The sequence below is a fragment of the Gorilla gorilla genome, chromosome 22 (genome assembly GCF_029281585.2).
Source record: "Gorilla gorilla gorilla isolate KB3781 chromosome 22, NHGRI_mGorGor1-v2.1_pri, whole genome shotgun sequence".
Taxonomy (NCBI): Eukaryota; Metazoa; Chordata; class Mammalia; order Primates; family Hominidae; genus Gorilla; species Gorilla gorilla.
Window position 1 is genome coordinate 41,346,819 of NC_073246.2, and position 23,733 is coordinate 41,370,551.

Here is a 23,733-nt window from a genome sequence, read left to right on the forward strand (position 1 = left end):
ACATACGTGGGAGAATTTCTGCCTTAGCCATAAGAATGAGAATTGATTATCCCCACGGTGTCAGTGCTAATGATTTTTCATGGGTAGAGAAATTTCACTCAAAACTTCTTGGCAGGAAAACCCTAGAGTGGCTTCTTGTGCCCATGCTACTGTGTGGCAGTCAGTCTGCCAAGCCTTTCCTACTTATTTCTTCAGCCTGTACATTTAAAAAATGGATTCTTGCCTGATACCTCATCAGTAAGGGCATTCTGACTTCTGTTGGTTGAATGAAATAAATGAGAAAGGAAAAGCAAATTGTAATCTCCTTATGAGGAATTAAATACATGCAGCTGTGTATTACATCTCAATTTTAATAGTTGACTTCAAAGAGCTGTGGCACATTTTACCACGTTCTGGATGGATTTGGGTTAAGAGACCCTGGGGAGCAGGAGAGGGCGCGTGACTTCTTCTAGGACCCTCCTCTCTTCCAGAAGGCCACAGTGGGGCAGGGGGGACAAAGGGAGAGAGGACAGTCCCTGCTGTCTCCAAGATGCACAGCCCCTGGAACCGATCTTTAAGGACAGACCCTCATAGTGGCTCTTGGGCTTCACAGTCCTTTCTCCATTTTGATTGACAGTGTAAATATCGTGGGAAAAATATGACTCGAATTAGATCGTTGAGTGTCATTCTTGGAAAATTCATTCATTTATTGGAGCCTCAGCATTGTTATAAAATAGCCATCCAAATACCTACCTAGATGGCCCGTGTGACAGTGCACTGGGATGGTAGTGTGCTATGTGGTGCCTGACAGTGCAGTTTTCAGCCTAAGGTACAAAATGCTTTTCCATGCATCATCATCTTCAGTTCCCACCAAAACCCTGTGAGGAAGGCATTGTTACATCCAGTTTGCAGATGAAGAAATTGGAGATCAGAGCCCTTGCTCAGAAAGCAGCCTTCCAAGCTAGGATGGAAACACAGGTCGTCTCTGGCTCGAATCCAGTGTGCTTTATACTACAGTACAGTGATCTCAGTTGGAAAGTCTCCTAACTGTACAAGACAATAAACGAGAGGTGCCAAGTGAGTGGCAATAAGAGGCGCTGCTGTCAGATCACTCCGACACAGTCTAGTAGTTAACAGTGTCTGGGTGACTTTAGGACAGAGAACAATACTTTCTTATAAGTAAATGTAACAGGAGCTCTCTGAGTCTTCACTGAGGTCCCAAAGGCTCCAAACAATGACACACACCCCAAATACCCCCAGATCCTGTAGAGCCACTACTCAGGACAGACAGTGCAGCCTGGGGGGCCAGCATGGGCCATGGCACCCTGGAGGGTGGAGAAGGGGCAAAGGGGGTGAGGTGAAGAGTAGGAGTGTGTCCATGATGGGAACTGATGGGGTGCTATGCACACCCCTCCCTCTGGGCCATAAAGAGATGGACTCTTCCAAGAGCTGATACTGTGTCCCTGGGAGTCAGCTCAGCAGGCGCTGTGAGGAGCTGCACTTTGCAGGCCCACAGGAGCTCCTTGATCAGGGTACCCTGCAAGGGGGAGGATTTTGGAGGAGAGGGGCCCCATGCTAGAGCCAGGGCACAGGGGTGCAGCAAGACGACAGTGCCGGCCAGGTTAGCTCACGTGCTCACTCCCCTCTTCCCTCCTCTGGCCTGGATCCTAAGACCCTTTTTTGCAGGCTCCCAGCCCAGGCAGAACTCAAGTGCCCTGAATAGCGTGATAAGCAACGCATTGGGCTGTGTTTAAATGACTGGTGTTTGGGGGATTACAGGGGGCAAACAGATTTCATTTTTCTTCTTCTTTTTCTCCTTTTTTGGGGATGAGGGCTGAGAAATGGCACTTAACACAATGCCATGCGTCCAACGGTCCCGCAATGGACCTGGATGCAATTGCCTGTCTTGTGAAGCTTAATCGTAAGCATGGTCTTCCCCTCCCATTGTCTCCATCTCTTTTTGCCTTTCTAACAGAAGAAACATAAGTCAAGACTTTTGGAAATGTTTTTCATCTATTCCAAAATTGTGGAATAAAATATAGCTTTTTTCCCATCCCACATCAAGCCCTGAGGCATGGTTGATAGAAATAATGTTGGTGAGGTGGCTTGGACCTGGGCCAGCTGCCTCCCAGGCCAATTCGTGCTCCCAAGAGGGTATCTTAGAAGGCTTTGGAGAAAGAGCAGACAGGGGTTTGGACCGAATAAAGGAGTTGCCTTCTGAATAGTTAATTAAAAGTAAAACTGCCTAAAATGAAGGCATCTCTACTCTTTGAAACAGCAAAGTCATCTCTGAAAAGATGTAAGGGAATAAGTGCTTTATAAAATGGCATGAATAGTTATGGACAGGTTGGAAAAGATGTGTAGAGAATGCGACTAATTAAAATGATGATTTAGTCCAACAACCTGTCATCAGGTCTGATGGGATTTTGTAATGTTGAAAATTCAGCCGTGAAGCTGTGGAATTTGGAGCAGTTTCCATGCGGGATAGCAGTTTCCATGCGGGGTAGCAGTTTCCATGCGGGGTAGCAGATTCCATGCGGGGTAGCAGATCTATGTGCCAGGCATCCACGGCACAGCTATGGGAGGAGGGCACCTTGGTGGGGAGCACGCACCTCCTCCTTTGCTTCTCATAGGCCTGATCCTGGGGAATTACCAGAGTCCATATGCCAGAAGTTTAAGAGAAATTCCATCATTCCACACCTTTCTGTCTATCTATATTTATTTGTCCATGCTTGCCCCAAACTGCAATACCTTTGTTGGCCTGAGTCTTACAGATTCAGTAAGTGTTGTGTTGTGGCAAACAGAGCCTTTAATTTATTGATCCACTGTCTTTAGTTCCATTGTCTTTTTTATATTGATGGTATAAGTGTTAATTAAATTAAATGCGTGATTACCATTTATATAAGTTCATATGTGATTTGTATACTTATTTATATAAAATTTTATAATATATATTGACTGTCAATTTTGTTTTAAAAATTTAACATAGTGAATATAAAATTTTAAAAAATTAAGAATTACTCGATATTACTTTATATTATATACCATATATAATCAAATCACCATCAAGACCAAATTATATATAAATCATATAAATTATGTATATTATGTAAGTTATATTACATTATATTATATAAATTATATAAAAATCTCATATATAGTTAAATATAAAAATCTTATATGTGATTATTAGATATTATATTATATATAAAAGTCATAGAAGATTATTATAATATAGTTACATATATAAATCTTATTATATATAAGATTATTATATATTATATAGTTACATCTATAAATCTTATTATATATAAGATTATTATATATTATAGTTATATATAAATCTTATATATAAGATTATTATATATTATGTAGTTATATATATAAATCTTATGTATAAGATTATATATTATATAGTTATATATATAAATCTTATATATATGATTATTATATATTATATAGTTATATAATTTGGTCTTGGAGGTGATTTGGTTCTAGGGCTTAAGTATCCAGGTTTGTCTTACCTTTCCTTTTATTATGAAACACCCAGCCGGGCACTGTGGGTCTTGCCTGTAATCCCAGCACTTTAGGAGGCTGAGGCAGGTGGATCACTTGAGCCCAGGATTTTGAGACCAGCCTGGGCAACATGGTGAAACTCCATCTCTACCAAAAATTAGCCAGACGTGGTGGTGTGCGTCCGTAGTGCCAGCTATTCGGGAGGCTGAGGTGGGAGAATCACTTGACCCTGGGGAGATTGAGACTGCAGTGAGCCAAGATCGTGCCGCTGCGCTCCAGCCTGGGCAACAGAGGGAGACCCTGTGTCAAAACAAAAAACAAGAAACAAAAAAAACAAGAAACAAAAAACCCCAAACAAAGAAACACCCTAACACCCTATACATGAGTCATTAAATTTGTCAAAAGTGAATAAAATAGATATTTTGGTTTACATGTCTCTAAGAAAGGAGTTGAGTTTAGTTAAAAGAGGGTTTGCATCCAGATATTAGATTTGGGACAGGCATGTACCTTTTACAGCATTTGTTTGAAACCCTCAAAGTGTAGTCCTTCTTCTAAACAAGGCACATGAAAATGGCAAGGGGCTCTTGTGCTCTGTAAAACATTTTTGTGAGTTGTTTTTATATGAGATGATATTCTATTCAGAAGACTTTTAAAAAATTGAGATATTAGATATTGTCATGTCAAAGTAAATTTTTAAAGTTTATTTATTTATTTATTATTATTATTTTTTTTAAATTTGAGACAGAGTCTTGCTCTGTTGCCCAGGCCAGAGTACAGTGGTGCAATATTGGCTCGCTGCAACCTCTGCCTCCCGGATTCAAGCGATTCTCCTGCCTCAGCCTCCTGAGTAGCAGGATTACAGATGCGTGCCACCACACCCAGCTAATTTTTGTATTTTTAGTAGAGACAAGGTTTCGCCATGTTGGCCAGGCTGGTCTCAAACTCCTGACCTCAGGTGATCCACCTACCTTGGCCTCCCAAGATGCTGGGATTATAGGCATGAGCCACTGTGCCTGGCCTACATCTCACTTTTTTTTTTTTTTTTTTTTTTGAGAGGGAGTCTTACTCTTTCACCCAGGCTGGAGTGCAGTGGCATGATCTGGGCTTACTGCAACCTCTGCCTCTGGGGTTCAAGTGATCCTCCCGCCTCAGCCTCCCAAGTAGCTGGGATTACAGACATGCGCCACCACGCCTGGCTCATTTTTGTATTTTTAGTAGAGACGAGGTTTCACCATGTTGGCCAGGCTGGTCTCGAACTCCTGGCCTCAGATGATCTGCCTGCCTCAGCTTCCTAAAGTTCTAGGATTACATGCCTGAGCCACTGTACCTGGCCAAGTTTTAATCTTACTCTTAATAAATGGCCATACTTTTGCCTCAGTATCCTGAGTGTATTCTATATCTATACTGTACCAATTAGTTCTGTGGTTTTTTTTTTTTTCACCCAAACAAGCAGTTTAAGAATCTGTTCACATGAAGGACTTGGCACAATGTCTTATGCAAAGTAGAGAGTCAATAAATAACTGTTGATTGATTATTTGTTTTATTACCCTTTCTTTCTCCTCCTTCCCTCCCTCCCTCCCTCTCTCCCTACCTACCTTCCTTCCTTCTTCCTTTTTTCTTTTTCTTTCTTTTTTTTTTTTGAAATGGAGTCTCACTCTGTCGCCAGGCTGGAGCGCAGTGGCATCTGCTCACTGCAACCTCCGCCTCCTGGATTCAAGCAATTGTCCTGCCTCAGCCTCCCAAGTAGCTTGCACTACAGGTGCACGCCACCATGCCCAGCTAATTTTTGTATTTTTAGTAGAGACAAGGTTTCACCATGTTGGCCAGGATAGTCTCGATCTCTTCACTTTGTGATCCGTCCACCTTGGCCTCCCAAAGTGCTGGGATTACAGGCATGCACCACCATGCCTGGGCCTTTTTTTTTCTTTCTTTCTTTTTCTTTCTGACAGGGTCTTGTTCTATTGCCAAGGCAGGAGTGCAGTGATGTGATCATAGCTCATTGCAGCCTCCACCTCCCAGGCTCAAGTGATCTTCCCACCTCTTGAGTAGCTGGGACTACAGGCACGCACCACCACCCCTGTCTAATTTTTAAATTTTTTGTCGAGATGGGGCCTCTACAAAAAGTTTTTGTAGAGGCCCCATCTCGACAAAAATTTGTTTGCCCAGGCTGGCTGGTCTTGACCTCCTGGGCTCAAGTGATTCTTCCACTTTCAGCCTCCCAAAGTGCTGGGATTACAGGTGTGAGCCACTGCACCTGGCCTGATTACACTTTCTGTAAGTTTCTCCCTGTGGTTATTAAAATGGGGTCCACACAGTCTGCTGTAACTTATTTGCCAGTGTTTATAAAAGATGGCATCATACATTTTCAGGAGTGAATTCTTTGAAGAGAGAAAATTATAATTGCTTTTGTAATTGTTTATGGGGAAGGAGTTCTAAGTGTGAGAGATGGCCACGTTGGTAAGAAATGGCTACTGGCAGATACAGTCATTACATGTTACACAGGTAGAGAAAGGACATTCAACCATGTTCCCTTAGGTGTGGCTGCACTGAACTCAGAGAGGAGCCAGGTGTGAGTAGGAAAGGAAGGGAGAAAAGGGTTGTTTTGTTGTGTGGCTTTTTTATGTGCTGGGAGAAACATCCTCCAGCTTTTTCTAGCCTCTGCTTGTGCCCTTCCCCTCCAGTAGTCTCTATGTGAGCTTTTTAATCTCCTGTAATATTTCTAAAGCTACTTTTAGTTCAATGTGACTAATACTCTTATTTTCATAACTGAATGAAATGCATTTTAGTGTGGGTATACTTGATATTTGAATTTCATAGTAAAGTATCTTTTTTATTTTATTTTATTATTTTACTTTATTTTTTAAAAATTAAACTAAAATTTTTTTGTTTTGAGACAGAGTCTCACTCTGTCGCCCAGGCTGGAGTGCAGGGCTTACTGCAACCTCCGCCTCCCAGGTTCAAGTGATTTTACTGCCTCAGCCTCCCGAGTAGTGGAGATTACAGGCGCATGCCACCACGCCTGGGTAATTTTTGTATGTTTAGTAGAGATGGGGTTTCACCATGTTGGTCAGGCTGGTCTCGAACTCCTGACCTCGTGATCCACCCACCTTGGCCTCCCAAAGTGTTGGGATTACAGGCGTGAGCCACGGCACCCAGCCTTCTATTCTTCTTTAAACAAAATTTTTATTTTATTTTTAAGAGACAGGGTCCTGCCTTGTCACCCAAGCTGGAGTGCAGTGGCATGATCAGCACACTGTAACCTCGAACTCCTGGGCTCAAGCAATCCTTCTGTCTCAGCCTTCCAAAATCCTGGGATTATAGGCGTGAGCCACATTGTCTGGCCTCTTTTTTCTCTTCTTTCCCTTTTCCCAATCCCTTGTCTTCCCAATTCTGATTTACTTTTTGGCCATTAAAGCTTTGCAAAAAATTAAAAGTATTTTGAAGACTGCAAAAAAGATACGAGAGCATCTCTATTCCAATTAGGTCATGTTAAAAGACAACATTACAACTCATCTAGTTTTGTAGATTTTTTTTTTTTTTTTTTTTTGCGACAGAGTTTTGCTCTTGTTGCCCGGGCTGGAGTGCAGTGGTGCAATCTCGGCTCACCGCAATCTCCACCTCCTGGGTTCAAGCGATTCTCCTGCTTCATCTCCCGAGTAGCTGGGATTACAAGGCATGCGCCACCACGCCCGGCTAATTTTGTATTTTTAGTAGAGATGGGATTTCTCCATGTTGGTCAGGCTGGTCTTGAACTCCTGACCTCAGGTGATCTGTCCACCTCGGCTTCCTAAAGTGCTGGGATTATAGGTGTGAGCCACTGTGCTTGGCCGTTTGTAGATCTTAATTGGCTTTTGTGATTCCAGAATCTGGCAGCAGTCCAGACCAAAAAATGGTTTGCAAAGCTCTGCCCCACCACACGTGCAGGTTATATTTATCACCAGAGAAAAGGAAATAACATTCAGAAAAAGGATGTGAGGTACAGACAGCTAGGTTGGGTTATAACTCAGTATTTGCCTTATTTGAAAGTGGTTTGAACAGTTGGCCGCCTGTGATTGGCTGAAGCTTGTCTGCTGTCATTGACTGAAACTCAGCTCTGGTTACAAAGGCAAATTTCTAGTTAGGTTTTCAGTTTGTTTATGTACTAAGCTAGGTTGCAGTTCATTACCTAGGACTCCTATGGAGTCTTCTAAAGCCCAAATTTAGTTTTAACAGTTGATTATACAATAATTAATTAATTATTTTATTTATTTATATTTTTTTGAGATGGAATCTTGCTCTGTCACCCAGGCTGGATTGCAGTGGCATGATCTCGGCTCACTGCAACCTCCACCTCGCAGGCTCAAGTGATTCTCCTGCCTCAGCCTCTCAAGTAGCTGGGATTACAGGCGTGTGCTACCATGCTTGGCTAATTTTTGTATTTTTAGTAGAGACAAGGTTTCACCACATTGGTCAAGCTGGTGTCGAACCTCTGAGCTCAAGCGATCCACCTGCCTTGGCCTCCCAAAGTGCTGGGATTACAGGTGTGAGCCATTGCACCCAGCCTGATTATATAATAATTTAAGCATTGATGATACTAAAATTTCAGAATTTAAATAGTCATTTGGTTGACCCTTTATAACAAAGAGGTGTGATTCTATTATTTTCCTTGTTTGAATACTTAACAAAATTATTTGTGTTGTATAGTATAACTAGAGGAAGGATTTAATTTTTGTAAATGTAAGCAAAATATTTTTCATAAACAGCCTAATATTTCTCTACTCTTGACCAGATTAGGAAGAAACAGCAAGAAGTAGTGGGTTTTTTGGAAGCGAATAAAATCGACTTTAAGGAATTAGATATTGCTGGAGATGAAGACAATAGGAGGTGGATGAGAGAGAATGTTCCTGGAGAGAAAAAACCTCAAAATGGGATTCCTTTGCCTCCCCAGATCTTCAATGAGGAGCAGTACTGTGGGGTGAGTATGTGCTTCTATTAAAAATCCTGCTGTGTGTGTGTTTATTAGAAATTTTCTAAAGCAGATTAATTTTGAGTCAGCATTTGAAATTATTCACAACTGTCAAGTCATGGTCTATTTCTGCCATCCAATAGCTGGATGGTAGATCCATTATGAATAATCAATATTTAAGATTTAGAAAAGGACAGAAACAATGTCATGATGATTCAGTTTTGGGGATTATTTCAGGTTCTTTCTTTTATTTTGAAATTGAGGTCACATGTTCAAAAAATACATACATTTAGCTAGGAATTCTGTTCAGCCTTGCAGTGTGCACACACGTGTATCTGCACAGGAACATGGTAAGTTTTCTCTGTCGCCCAGGCTGGAGTGTAGTGGTGCAATCATGGCTCACTGCAGCCTCTTTCTCTTGGGCTCAAGCGATCCTCTCACTTCAGCCTCTTGAGTAGCTGGGACTGCAGGAGTGCAGTACTCCACCCAGCTAATTTCTGAATTTTTTGTAGAGACAGGGTCTCCCTATGTTGCCCAGGCTGCTCTGGAACTCCTGGCCTCAAGTGATCTTCCTGCCTTGGCGTCCCAAAGTGCTGGGACTACAGGTGTGAGCCACGGTGCCCAGCAAGTTTTCACTTTTATAAAATTCATTTGTAGAAATAAAGTCTTACTATAGATACAAGATACATTTGTGTAACTTTAATTAGTTTGAAAACTGTTCTGGGCATTTTGGTTATAACAACAATTTTGTTTTATACATTTGATAGTTCATTTCACCATAAGATCACTTTTTTTTCTCAGAGTTTATAGATCATGCTTAATAAATCAAGTCGTTGGAAAGAAATATTTTTAAAAAAGGACTTCAGAATATGAGAACTGAAAATTAACTTAGAGGTCATCTAAGCCATCTAGGTTTTTTGCAGATGAGGAAATGAGAGCTGTGTGAAGTAGAGGGAATGTCTCAGCGCCATGCGCCTGGGACTGCTGGAGCCAGGTGTAGGAATCTTATCTGACCTCTTCTCTTGCTGCACAGAACTGCTGGTTCTTTAGGTTACTTTTTTAAAAAAATTGTTTACTGCCACTGTCTGTTTTATACATTTATAAATGAATGTCCACACTCATTCATTTACTTATTGTCTGTGGCTGATTTAGCACCATGGCAGATTTGAATAGATGGAGCAGAGGCCATATGATCCACAAAGCCAAGAAGATTTACTATCTGCTTGTTCACAGAAAAGTTTGCGGACCTCTCATTTGAAGGATGAATTGTGTAGTTGTTGGGGGCTTGTATTAGCTTCCTAGGGTTGCTGTATCAAACTACCACACACGGTGGCTAAAAACAACAGAAATTTATTCTCTCACAGATCTGGAGACTGGAAGTTCGAAATCAAGATGTGGGTGCAGGGTTGGTTCCTTCCGAAGGCTCTGAGGGAGAATTCGTTCTATGCTTCTTTCCTAGCTTCTAAAGCTTGCCAACAGTTCTTAGCACTCCTTGGCTTATGGAAGTGTCTCTGATCTCTGCCCTCATCCTCACATGGAGTGTGTCTCTCTGTGTTCATATGGCCTTCTCATAAGGACAGCAGTCATGGGAATAGGGCCCGCCCTCATCCAGTATGGCCCCATCTTAACTAATTACAACTACAAAGATCCTGTTTCCAAATAAGGTAACCCTCTTTTTTTTTGAGATGGAGTTTCTCTCTTGTCTCCCAGGCTGGAGTGCAGCAGTGCAATATCAGCTTACTGCAACCTCTACCTCCTGGGTTCAAGTGATTCTCCTGCCTCAGCTTCTTGAGTAGCTGAGATTACAGGCGTGTGCCACTATGCCTGGCTAATTTTTATAGTTTTAGTAGAGACAGGGTTTCACCACATTGGCTGGGCTGGTCTCGAACTCCTGACCTCAGGTGATCCACCTGCCTTGGCCTCCCAAAGTGCTGGGATTACAGGTGTAAGCCACCGCGCCCGGCCCAAATAAAGTCACTTTCTGGGGTTCCAGGCTGACATGGATTTATGGGGGACACTGTTCAGTCCAGCAGAGGGCTATACAAACTTATGTGGTTGTGTTAGCATTCTTCAGAGGCTTAACCAAAAGTCCTGTGGGTGTGGAAGTATTTTTAAACAATCTTAATGTGGTAGCATATATTAAGGTGAACATGTGGTCCAGTTCAAATTCCTCCTCACCCCTCGCTCCTGTCCTACCCACATCTTCCCCACCTTCCTTTACCTGACCCACATTTCTCAAAATTGTGGCTCTTGTTGGATAAGGAAAGGGATAATATTTTTTTAGGGGGGATGGTGGTGATGAGGAATTTTATTTCTTATAAAATCATTTCTATTATATAATTGAAAAATTAATATATATGCCCACTGAAAAATTAAGGTGATTCAAAATGGTCTCTAGTGAAAATTATTCCCCTCCGTTTCTATTTATTATTTATTTATTTAAGAGAGAGAGTCTTGCTGTGTTGCCCAGGCTGGAGTGCAGTGGTGCAATCATGCCTGGGTAATTTTTAATTTTTAAAATTTTTTGTAGTGACAAAGGGGTCTCACTGTGTTGCCCAGGCTAGTCTTGAACACCTGGCCTCAGGCAAACTCCTGGCCTCCCAAAGTATTGGGATTACAGGCATGAGCCACTGTGCCTGGTACCCCCTCCAATTTCTGACCGCTGTCATTCTAGCTACCTTCCCCTGAGCCAGGCTGGCTCTATGGGCCTGTGATCTGAGATACCACACAGGACCCCATCCACAGGAGGGCTCTGTACTTGTTTAATGTTCTCCTATTGCTGTCTTGAAATTCTCAACCATTTTTGAAGGAAGGGCCTCATGTTTTCATCTTGCACTGGCTCTTTTGAATTCTGTAGCTCGTCCTACTCTGAGGCAGCCAGTGTTGGCAATTTCATGTTTGGGTTTGCAGAAATTTTCTATGTAGATTTGCAACTGAATGTCATTTAAAAAATCAGAGTGTATCATATACGACTTTGTTTTCTTGACTTAATAACTGCATCTCAGAGTTCACAGTATAGCTGCCCATGCTTATTTTATTTATTTTAATTTTATGATAGGGTCTCACTGTGTCACCCAGGTTGGAGTGCAGTGGCGCAATCATAGCTCACTGCAGCCTCAAACTCCTGAGCTCAAGCGATCCTCCTGTCTCAGACTCCTCAGTAGCTGGGTCTACAGGTGTGCACCACCACACTACACCTCACTAATGTTTTTTATTTTTTGTAGAGATAGGGTCTCACTGTATTTCCCAGGCTGGTCTCACACTCCTGGCTTCAAGTGATGCACCCATCTTGCCTCCCATAGTGTTGGGATTATAGGTGTGAGCTGCTGTGCCTGGCTGCCCCGTATTTTAATGTCTGCAAAATGTTCCATTGTGTGTGACATAATTTTTTGGCTTAGTCCTCTAATGAAAAACATTCAGGTTGTTTTCAGCCTCTCCACCTTACAAACAATGCTGTAGGAATTATCTTTATACATAACAGATCTTTGTATCCGGTATGAGTGTGTATATATATATGTAGGATAAATTCCTGGAAGACATCTGAGTTGAAGTACATATGCGTCTCACATTTTGATCAATATTGGCAAATGCTCCTCTGTTGCAGTTGTACTAGTTTACATTTCCACCAGCTGAGTTTGAGAGTGGCTAGTTCTCCGTGACTTTGACAACACTGTGCATAGCATACTTTTGGAACTTTGACAATCTGTTTGGTAAAACATGAATTCTCATTGCTTCTACCTGGATTTCTTTCTTTATGGGTAAATTGAACATCTTTTAAAACTACATTTATAAATTATCTGTGCTTTTTCTATGATTTACCTATGCATATTCTTTGCTATTTTCCAATTGGGTTATAGGTAATGTTTACTGGTTTGTAAGAGTCTTTGCATATGAAAGAAAGTAGCCCTTTGACCATATGTATTACTTCATTCTCACACTGCTAATAAAGACATACCCAGGACTGGGTAATTTATAAAGGAAAGAGGTTTAATTGACTCACAGTTCAGCATGGCTGGAAAGGCCTCAGGAAACTTACAATCATGGTGGAATGGGAAGGAAGCATGCCCTTCTTCACATGACCACAGCAGAGAGAAGTGCAGAGTGAAGATGGGGAAAAGCCCCTTATAAAACCATCAGATCTCGTGAGAACTCACTCACTATCATGAGAACAGCATGAGGGAACCACTCCCATAATTCAGTTACCTCTGACTGGGTTTCTTCTATGAGACAGATTATGGGAACTACAATTCAAGATGAAATTTGGGTGGGGACACAGCCAAACCATATCACCATAGATGTTGCAAATATTTCCTCCACATTTCTTACTTGTCTTTTGACTTTCAAAAGGGATTTTTTTTTTTGCAATGCAGAACTTAAATTTTTTGTGTGTAGCCAAATATATTAAATCTTTTCTCTTTGTGATTCCTGAATTCAGATTTTTGTTTAGGAAAGCTTTCTGTGCTCAGATATTATCAGAAGAATCATCTCATGTTTCCTTCTAGTACTTTTCCAGGGAAAATAAGATTTTAAATGTCTTAGTTTGCTTATTTTAATCATCCTTTTAAATTTAAGTGAGTTACAGTAGACACAAGATTAATGTAGGTGTCCACCAATGTTAACTCCTAGGATAAAATTACTACAGTTATTTTCTGCTATAAAAAAGAAGATTTCAAAGTCATCTCTTATCCCAGTTTGCTGTGATCTAGTAATTTTTTTTTCATTTTAATTGCGGAGGAGAAAGAAAAGGTTTTCCAAATAATGACTGCTATTTTTAAGATGTATTTTCCTATAACAAATATGGATCTAATGAAATAAATATACAAATTATTTCATGTTTAACTGTTTCTATTCTTTTTATTTCTACCTTCAGAGAAGTATTTGTAGTTTACCTTATGAGAAGCTTTGCTTAATTTGCTTTTCTGTGGTCTATGGACACACTTACAAAGTATATTCATGAAGAAGAGGGCTTTGTTTCCAGAAAGTAGGTAAAAATGATTATTTTTATTTGTATGCTCAGATTTTAAAAGGAGACTCAAAAATTCTGAAGGATATGCAGGCTCAAAATAATGTTAGTCTAGATAGTCAATGTTTCTTTCTACATGATTAAAATGTATATAACTATTATTTAAGTGGTCTCCCTGGCTTCTGAAGATTCTTGGTCAGTCATATGCCATGCCTGATGATAGCAGCAGGTGGAAGGGGACCCCAGAGGCAAGCAGTAGATTTCATTGGGCAGTGAGGGGATTGGACGTCAAGGGTAGTCCTCAGTGCCTTCCTGCCCCTGCCAGTTTGAACTTCTGCTACTCTATGCAGAGCAAATGAAGATATTATCCTGAGAGCCAGGGCAGACAACTGTTAGATTGAGAAAGGAGACACCACACTGGAAGCCAGGCACAGTTGAGGCCAGGCTCCCCGCCTGACAGAGGAATGTGAACTGGAAAGAGCAGACACATCTGTTGATGACAAGTTTGCATCTGTGCATTTTAGCCCAGGTAAGGGCCGGAGTGCCTGCCTGGGACCAAGATAGCCTGGGCCTGACTGAACACAACCAAAGAGGACCTGGATCGTTCAGCACAGAGGTGCCCATTTAGCAGAGGTATGAGTATCTCCGGGTACTCAGGGCTGTAAGGAAACACAGGATGCAAACCCAATTAGGGTGGGGAGAGGGCTTCTCAACATATCGATGTTACTGAACAAACTATGTTATGTTCCTAAAATTTATTCTGAAATATGCCGTATGTGATAAGAAATACATAATTTAAAAAGGAGTGATACAGTGAGCAACCATTGTATGCACTATCCAGTTTAAGAAGGACAGTATACTATTACCAGAAATGTGGAAGCCCTCTGTGTGCCTCTCTCCCTGATCCCATCCCTCCCCCTCTGCACCAGTGATAGTCATTGGAAAGAAAGGGTCTTGCTTTGTCACCCAGGCTGGAGTGCAGTGGCATGATCATGGCTCACTGCAGCCTCAACCTCCTGTACTCAATCGATCCTCCTGCCTCAGCCTCCTGAATAGCTGGGACTATAGGTGTGCAGCACCACACCTAGCTAAATTTTGTATTTTTTGTAGAGATGGCATCTCCCTATGCTGCTGAGGCTGGTCTTGAATTCCTGGGCTCAAGCAGTCAGCTCCTGCCTTGACCCCCCAATGTGCTGGGATTACTGGTGTGAATCACTGTGCCTAGACCTTATTTTTCATTTAAAAACCTTTGTCTTCTTTTACCTCCCTGAATATGCACATAGTTTACTATGACACATGTGTTCCCATTGCAATTCCTTATTCCCAAACAAATATAATTTTCTTTTAGAGAGCCTCTTGTTCATCTGGGAAGCTTACTAGGCTTGGGTTCTTCTCTGTGGGAAACGTTTCAATTTCCTTAATGAGTGGACTGTTTAGGCTTTCTACTTTTTCATAAGTTGGTTTTCTTAATTCTGTTTCTATAAATTCTAAGATGTCTAGTTTTTTTTTTTTTGAATCAGGGTCTTTGTCTGTTGCCCAGGCTGGAGTGCAGTGGTGCCATCATGGCCCATGGCAGCCTTGAGCTTGTTTTTAAGTTTTAAAGTCTAGTATAACATTTTTTTTCAAAAGTAAGAGGAAGGTACAGAAATTTCCCATGTACTCCCTGTTCCCACACATGCAGAGCCTCCCCCATTGTCAACATCCCCCAACGTTTTAAATAAGATATTCTTAAGACCTGTTTAAAATAGGTAGTTATGTCTTCTCTTCATTCCTAATGTTTCTATTGTGTCTTCTCTGATTTTTTTTTTTTAATTTATGTTGTTCATAGTTTTTTGTTCGTTTGTTTGTTTTTGGTCTTTTGGCTTATTGATTCTTTCTGATCTCTCTATACTTATATCTTTATAGCTAATTTTTCTCTTATTTTTAAAATTTCTGCCCTTGCCTGTATCATTTTTTCCTTCTATACACTTTGTTTTTTTTCCCTCCCCTTACCTTAATGTTCAGTTAGATGCTTAGCTCACTTTTAACCTTTTTTTCTTCTCTAATGTCAATATTTAAGGCTAGAAATTTCTCACTGAGTACTGTCAGTTCATTCCATATATTTTGATATGCAGTATTTTCTTTTTTTTTGTTTTTATTTTATTTATTATTATTATTTTTTGAGATGGAGTTTTGCTCTTGTTGCCCAGGCTGGAGTGCAGTGGCCCGATCTCAGCTCATTGCAACCTCTGCCTCCCGAGTTCAAGTGATTGATTCTTCTGCCTCAGGCTTCCTGAGTAGCTGGGATTACAGGCGCCACCACGCCCGGTTAATTTTTTGTATCTTTAGTAGAGACAGGGTGTCATCATGTTGGCCAGGTTGGTCTTGAACTCCTGACCTCAGGTGATCCACCAGCCTTGGCCTCCCACAGTGCAGGGATTATGGGCGTGAGCCGCTGGGCCCAGCCTGCAGTATTTTCTTTATTGTTAAGTATAAATGTTAGGATATTTATACCTTTCTTTTTTGACCCATGAATTGAAATTATGAGTACAGTTGGAGTTTCTTCTACTTTATTATATGCTTTTAATTTTTCTCAGTTTTGCAGTTTTTTTAATCCTTTCTTGATGTAATTTTACTAAAGTCTCTTTTTTCTAATTTTATTTTCCCCTTTTCTCAATTCAAATAATCTATCCTTTTAGTGGTTAACTTAGCTATTTTAACATACATACTTAAATTAGTTAAAGATAATCAGTAACCTTACTTTTGTCCCAAACTTTTTTTTTTTTAAAGCCAGAGTCTGGTTCTGTCACCCAGGCGGAGTGCAGTCGTGCAATCTTGGCTCACTGCAGCCTCCACCTCCCAGGTTCAAGCAATTCTCCTGCCTCAGCCTCCTGAGTAGCTGGGATTACAGGCACGCACCACCATGCCCTGCTAATTTTTTTGTATTTTTAGTAGAGATAGGGGTTCACCATGTTGGCCAGGCTGGTCTTGAACTCCTGAACTCAGATGATCCGCCCACCTTGGCCTCCCAAAGTGCTGGGATTACAGATGTGAGCCACCACACCCAGTCTGTCCCAAACATTAAAAGGGCCTTTAGACACTTTCACCCTAATCACTCTGTTTACATGTGTTTGGTTTTTCAGTATTTCAGTTGGCCTCTCATCCTGCTCCACAAATTAGGCATTTCTATTTGTTGGTTGAACAATCAATGTTTGTTCAGATTTAGATTTACCCACATATTTACTATTAATTTTATCTTTACTTCTTGAATCTGAGATATTCCATCTGGAATTATTTTCTCCTTCTTGAATACATCCTATAAGTTTCTTTAAGTGAAGTTCTCTTGGTGGTAACTTCTCTAAGTTTTTGTTTGTTTAAAAAAAGATATTTTCCAGACAATGTCTTTCTTTCACCTTCATGCTTGAAAAAATAGTTTTACTGAGTCTGGAATTCTGGGCTGATGGTTATTTTTTCTAAACACATTGAAATTATTATTTTACTTTCACCTGGCCTCTAAGTTGCTATTGAGAAGTCAGCTGTCAGTCTCATCACTATTCTTTTATTGGGAAACTTTGTTTTTTCCTTTTTCTTTTCCTCCCTTTCTTCTTCTGTCCATTCTGTCTCCTTTTCTTCTTCCTCTTTCTCTTCGTCTTCTTCTTCCCCTCTCTCTGGTTGCTTTTAATAATATTTCTCTACGATGTGTCTAGGTTTAGAGTTATTTTTATTTATCTAGTTTAGAATTATTTATTGGGCTTCCTGAGACTAAGGGTTGTTATCTTTCAATAAGTCTAGAAAATTATTAGTAATTGGCCAGGTGAGATGTTGCATGCCTATAATCCTAGCACTTTGGGAGGCCGAAGTGAGAGGATTGCTTGAGCCCAGGTGTTGGAGACCAGCTTGGGCAGCATAGTGAGACCTTGTCTCAAACAATTAAATTAAAAAAAGAAAATGTTTAGCAATTGTGTGCTTGAGTTTAGGTTTTCCCTTATTATCTGTATTTGCTTCTCCAAGAGCTCCTATAAGACATCTGTTAGCTCTTCTCACACTGTTTTCATACAATAATGTTTCCTCCACATTTTTCATCTTTTTTCCTCTCTAGATTATTTGTTGTTTGTTTGTTTGTTTATTTATTTATTTATTATTTTTTAAAATAGAGACAGAGTCTCGCTATGTTGCCCAGGCTGGTCTTGAACTCCTGGGCTCAAACAATCCTCCCTTCTCTGACTCTTAAAGTGCTGGGATTATAGGCATGAGCCACCACACCCAGCCTGGATGATTTCTTTGACTGCATCTTCCAATTAGCTAATTTTCTCTTCAGGTGTGTTTGTTTAATCCACATATTGGGTTTTACAATTCCGCTATTATATCTTTTTATTTTCAGGAGTTCTTTTTGGTTCCTTTCTAAATTTGCTTGATTGTTCTCTCTAGGTATTTATTCTGTTTTCGAGTTTCTCTTTTATTTCACTAAATATATTAAATATAGCTGTTTTATATTCTTTGCCTGATAATTCCAATATCTGATTCTGATTTTTAATTCCACCTTCTGTTATTTCTTCTTGCTCTCACTATGTTTTCTTTTTATTCCCATATTTATATTGTAACTTTTGGCTTCAAACTGCTCATTTTTAAAAACTTTATTAGTGGCTATCTTAGTCTGTTTTGTGCTGCTAAAATAGAATACCACAGACTGGGTAGTTTATAAACAATAGAAGTTTATTTGGCTCATAGCTCTGGAGGTGGAAAGTCCAAGATCGAGGGGCAGCATCTGATGAGGGCTTTCTGGCTGCATCAAACATGGCTGAAGGTATCCCAGGGCAAGAGAAAGGGAGAGCCCTAACTCACAGCCTCAAGCCTTTTTATAAATGTCATCAATCAGTTCATGAGGGTGGTCCCCTTATGGCCTCAACAGCTCCCCTTAGGCCCCACCTCCCAACACTGTTGCATTGGGGATTAAGTTTCCAACACAAGCTTTTTGGCGGATACATTCAAATCACAGCAGCGGATACTCTTTGAGGCCTGGGGTTTATTTCTGCTAGTTTCCTTAGAACTGTATCAAACCTAGACACATCTTAAACTCAGATTTCCTTTTAAGATTTTTTAGGATCACACATGGCATGGGAATTTGAACTGCAACCTCTCATGAATTCTACTTGTGGTTATAAATTCTCAGAGGAGAATATTTTCCCCTTCACCCAGAAGCAAAGTTGAATCAGGGAAGTTTCCTTCCATTCTGTTCTGCCTGGTGGGGTATTTTCTCATTCGTATTTACTTTGAAGGCAGAACCCTCTGGAGTTCTGTTGTGTGTGCTTTATGAAACTCCCCAGCTTGATGAGGCTCCGGGCTTTATCTACATCCGCCTTTTTCCTCTTCAGTGTCAAAGTGATGATAAAGGTGTCCTGTGTGTGTCAGAAACTCTCAGCATGAATGGTGGCTTTGGTGTGTGCTTACTCTCAGGATTCATGCTCTCACTGGCTGGACTCTTTTATGCCGGCTCAGCAGTGTATTTAAATTTTTTTTTTTTCTTAATTGGGTTAAAAATTTTCTTTGAGACAACTTTTCAGGGCCTCTAATCTGCCATAGTAGCAGAACTGGGAGTTGAAAACCTGTTTTATGTTCATTATTTTCTACATATATTTGGTAGCATCAAGTCAAAGATAATGATGAATTGTTCTTCAGCCTTCTGAAATTCTGAAGAAGGTATTTGGTCTTAAATTGAAGCAAAAGACTAGTGCACTCAACTATAATAAAACCTTTCTTGCCTTGAAATCTAGAGTTGGCCAACTAAAGAAGTTTTCAGAACTTTATATATGGAATTTCTGGGAAATAGCATAGATTTACTTTATTACATTTCACCAACTTACTGCTACTACTATTAACGTGTTATCTCATGTAATCTTTTAACAATGATTAGTAAGTGTGTACTCTGGGAATCAATCAGAATTTCTGATACCATAGTTCCTGCACTTACTCATGATGTTATATTCCTTTCAACCAAGATTTGAGGCAGCTTCCAACCATGTATTCAGTATAAAAGAATAAAATTAATCACTGAGAGACTTGAGGCAATGGATAGGAAAACAATAAAGCTTTGAATAAGAGTAACACACAGGAGGCTGGGCATGGTGGCTCACGCCTGTAATCCCAGCACTTTGGGAGGCCGAGGTGGGTGGATCATCTGGGGTCAGGAGTTTGAGACCAGCCTGGCCAACATGGTGAAACCCCGTCTCTACTAAAAATACAAAAATTAGCTGGGCATGATGGCATGCACCTGTAATCCCAGCTACTCAGGAGGCTGAGGCAGGAGAATCGCTTGAACCCAGGAGGCAGAGGTTGCAGTGAGCCGAGATTGCACCACTGCACTCCAGCCTGGGAGACACAGTGAGACTCTGTCTCAAAAAAAAAAAAAAAAAACAAAAACAGTAACACACAGGAATACATAATACTTTTTTCTCAACAGCTGTGACCTGTATTTGGTGTTAAGATTTTGTGGTTTTTTTTGTGAGTCAGGGTGTTGCTCTGTTTCCCAGGCTAGAGTGTAGTGGCACAATCACAGCTCACTGCAGTCTTGATCTGCCAGGCTCAAGTGATCCTCCCACCTCAGCTTCCCAAGTAGCTGGGACCACAGGTGTGTGCCACCTTGCCCGGCTAATTTTTGTGTTTTTTGTAGAGACAGGGTCTCACCATGTTGCCCAGGCTAGTCTTGAACTCATGTTCAAGGAATCCTCCCACCTTGGCCTCCCGAAGTGCTGAGATTAGAGGCATGAGCCACCACGCCTGGCTGGTTTTAAGCCTTTTGAACATACACTAAGAGTAGGGTAGGCAAAGAACAACTAAGTTGGTTTGTGTGTTGCCCTGTAGGACAAACACCTGTGACTTTGTGAGCCTTTTTGCAACACTGTTGAAATTGCATCAAGGCCCTGATGATGAAGATTGGCAGTAATAAAGTAGTCTGGGAGAATATCGTTTATGTTTTAATTATAAAAATTGAAACTCTTCTAAGCTATTGACAGCTGCATTACTGGGAAGGTGGTTTAGGGCTGGATCTGCCTGGTGAAGGACTGGCCCTGGTAGGATCTGGATGGGGTGGTAGCTTCATTGAGCGTCAGATTTCAATCCACTACCAAGTTTCCGATCACTCCAGTTGTTCCTATTTTGCCAAAACAGTCGCCCTCTATGTCCTCCATGGTCTTGTGCCTGTTCGTATTGGGAGGGCCTGAGATGCATCTGGGCCCTTAGAGATACTTTAATCACAGTATGGACAGCCTGTATCATCTCAGTCTCAGCTGATCAGGGACCATATGCATAGGGCCAGATTATAAGTAAACCAGCTAGTGGTGTGAAACTTGGAAAAGCCATTTACTGTGTATATTTGGGTCTTGTCAGCAATTCCTGAGCATGGGTAGGGGTGTGTGTGTGTGTGTGTGTGTGTGCGTGCTCTTGCTGTGGTATACAAGCACAATAAAAGTGTATAAAAACAAATGTAAAGTTCATGGTTAGATTTCTTAACTCTGGAGGTTAGTCATCTTTGATAAAGCAAACTGGGATGACTTTTTGTGTGAGCTCCTAACTTAAGGACTAATAAATACAAAAGATCAGTTTCTGTAAATAAACTGGCTCACAAGTGTGCAGTAGTTTTAAACTTTCTTTTTCTTTGCTTCAAGGATTTTGACTCTTTCTTCTCTGCAAAAGAAGAGAATATTATTTATTCCTTCCTTGGTTTGGCTCCTCCTCCAGACTCAAAGGTAAGTTTGAACAAACTCCATTGGGGTTCAAAACAGGTAATACTAAATGAAGGTAGAAATCACAGCATCCAAGACTGTTTAATACATGATGATCTCTAAATTAACATGACTTCAGTACACTTCTTATTCTGATGCAGTCCTATGCATAGAGAGAATGCAGTTTTTACTAAAAAAAGTTCCAAAATTATGCTTTTCATATTTATGCTGTGTTTTCACCTTGTTATGATAAATTTTTTAATACCTAAGTTAGGAAATATCATTACTTTGAATAATCTTAAGTGCCTTCATTAAATATGTAAACATTTGAGCTCCTAGGTTGTGTTTATACAATTATTTTGTTTTGAATTGACTTCTCATATAGCTTTATATGAGTTAATTTCATAATGATATATACCCTTATATTATTTCTATTTAAATGAACCAAACTACATTTTGGTCTCATAAAAATGGGACAGGTAAGATCTCGATTCAACGACAAGGTAGGTTTTATCACATTTTTTTCTTCCAGTGATGTCTCATCTTTGATTATGTATAATTAAATAGAGAGTTATGCTAATAAAGCAGGAACCATGAATTTGACTTGTGTGCATGTTTAATTCATGAGACTTGCTAAGACTTGCTGATGGATTGAATGTGGATAGGGATGGATTCCATGATGACTTCTAATTAGTGTGTGTAAAAATCCGCTCTGAGAGAGGACCATATTGACAGGGGAAGTCAAGTTTGAATGAGACAGCTGAGTGAAGAAGTGAGGTAGGCAATTGCATACTGATCTGTGTCTCTGCAAAGTCTGGTTGGAGACACACACGTGGAAGCTGCGAACGCGTGTAGATGGAGCTGAAGTCATGAAAAGTGGATGAAACAGAGTAATGAGAGAGTTGACAGGATGGAGACCAGAGTGGGGGTGGAGGTGGGACTTCAAGTTTAAAGTTGCCTGGAAGATGAGAAACCAGTTGAGGAGGCTAAGATGGAGAGTAGGGAAGGCAGGAGGAGACCAGGAGCGTGTGGCGTCATGGAAGCCCAGGAGGAGCTCGGCTCTTTACAGAAGAGGGTGATGTTAGTTGTGACAAATGCGGCTGAGAGATTGAGTCAGGTGAGGCCATAAAGGTGACCACTGGCTTTGATGACATGGAGGTCATTAGAGGCCAGGACAGAAGTAGTTTCTGAGGAGAGGTGGAGGCAGACGTATGTGGTCTAGACAGAGTGGCCTAAGGAGGGCTGGTAGTGAGAGCGAGGGACTATGCATAGACAATTATTTTGGGGGAATTTTCCCACAGAGTGAAAGAGAAAAATGGCAGACATCATTGTTTTAAAAAGTGCCCTACTCCTTCCCACCACTGGAAATTTGGGCAGAGTCCCTTGCGTCCCTGCTTGCTGCCGGTTCCCTAGCTTCCTCTCTCCTCCCTATGTTCTGGAAAGTTCCCCCATCTCTGTTCTTTACCCAAGCTCAATCTCTCTTCTTAACCCAAGTTCTCTGTCTTTCAGTAGACATCTCCCGTATTCCTACTACTTCTCAATCCCCTTCTTCCAGACCCCAGACCTGTGGGTGGTAGGAGGGGAGAGTCTAGTTTTTACAAAGGCCCACTAGGGGATTATCTAAACAGAAGGGAATTTTCTATCCTTGGTCAATAATAATGTGGCAAAGCTTTGAAATGACTTTTTTTTAACCTTTTGTAGGTCAAATTCTTGACAGAGTTACTGTCTTCACCAAGAGTCCCAATAAACAGAAGGGGGAGACGGCAGTAGAAAAATATATTTTCTGTCTGTTCATCACAAATTCCAGGAATCATGTCTTCCTTATTTCTTCCCTTTGCAATATCTTTTTATTTTTTATTCCTTTTTTTATAGCATTAGAATCTTTTATTTTTTCATGTGGCTATAGCCTTCATGATGATCATTTAAAACTTTTGTCTGATTCTCTATTACATTGATGTATCATAATTGACTTCCTTATTCCTATATGTTTAATTTTTACTTATTGTGTCATAAACATGTTTATGCTATTATGGTGTCATAATGTCATCTAAATATTTTGTATAACATTCCATCAAGTTGATGTGCCATGCATTTAAAAAAATTTTTGTTCATTTATTTATTTTTTAGAGACAGGGTCTTGCTATGTTGCCCAGGCTAGTTTTGAACTTCTGGGCTCAAGTTGTCCTCCTGCCTCAGCTTTCCAAGTAGCCAGGACTACAGGTGTGAGCCACTGCGTCCAGCATAATATTTTTTCACTATGCTTATATTTTTGAACCTGTGGTTGCTCATTATTTTTAATTACAAATAACTCTGCACTGATTTTCACCATGAAATAGTATTCTTTATTTTGGAGTATTTCCTTAGGATAAATTCCCGGTAGCTCTTTCAGTGAGACAAAAATGCACACAAATTTTTATGGCTTTGAACGTGCCTCCAGATTACTTTCTGGGAGGATTATAACATTCATCCTGCTACACTGTGGTGGACCAGCTTCACTGTACCTTCCAGATATGAGCATTTTAATGACCTTGATCTTAGGACCATTAAATTGTATTTTAGAAATTTGTTTCTGGTTTTACTGTGCTATGAGGAGGGAATTTGGTTTTGATAAATGTCTGTCTTAAGTGTCTTTG

At 40.5% G+C, this 23,733-nt stretch overlaps 1 protein-coding gene across 4 annotated transcripts in view; it reads left to right on the forward strand.

The window, feature by feature from the left end:
* Window positions 1-23,733, forward strand: part of SH3BGR (SH3 domain binding glutamate rich protein) — a 69,204-nt gene that overhangs the window by 8,336 nt on the left and 37,135 nt on the right. For all 4 annotated transcript variants that reach the window (XM_055374055.1, XM_031005144.2, XM_055374054.1 and 1 more), the window contains exons 2-3: window positions 8,264-8,449; window positions 21,044-21,124. In XM_055374055.1, the coding sequence (XP_055230030.1) occupies window positions 8,264-8,449; window positions 21,044-21,124 (267 nt within the window). The remainder of the gene's footprint in view (window positions 1-8,263; window positions 8,450-21,043; window positions 21,125-23,733) is intronic.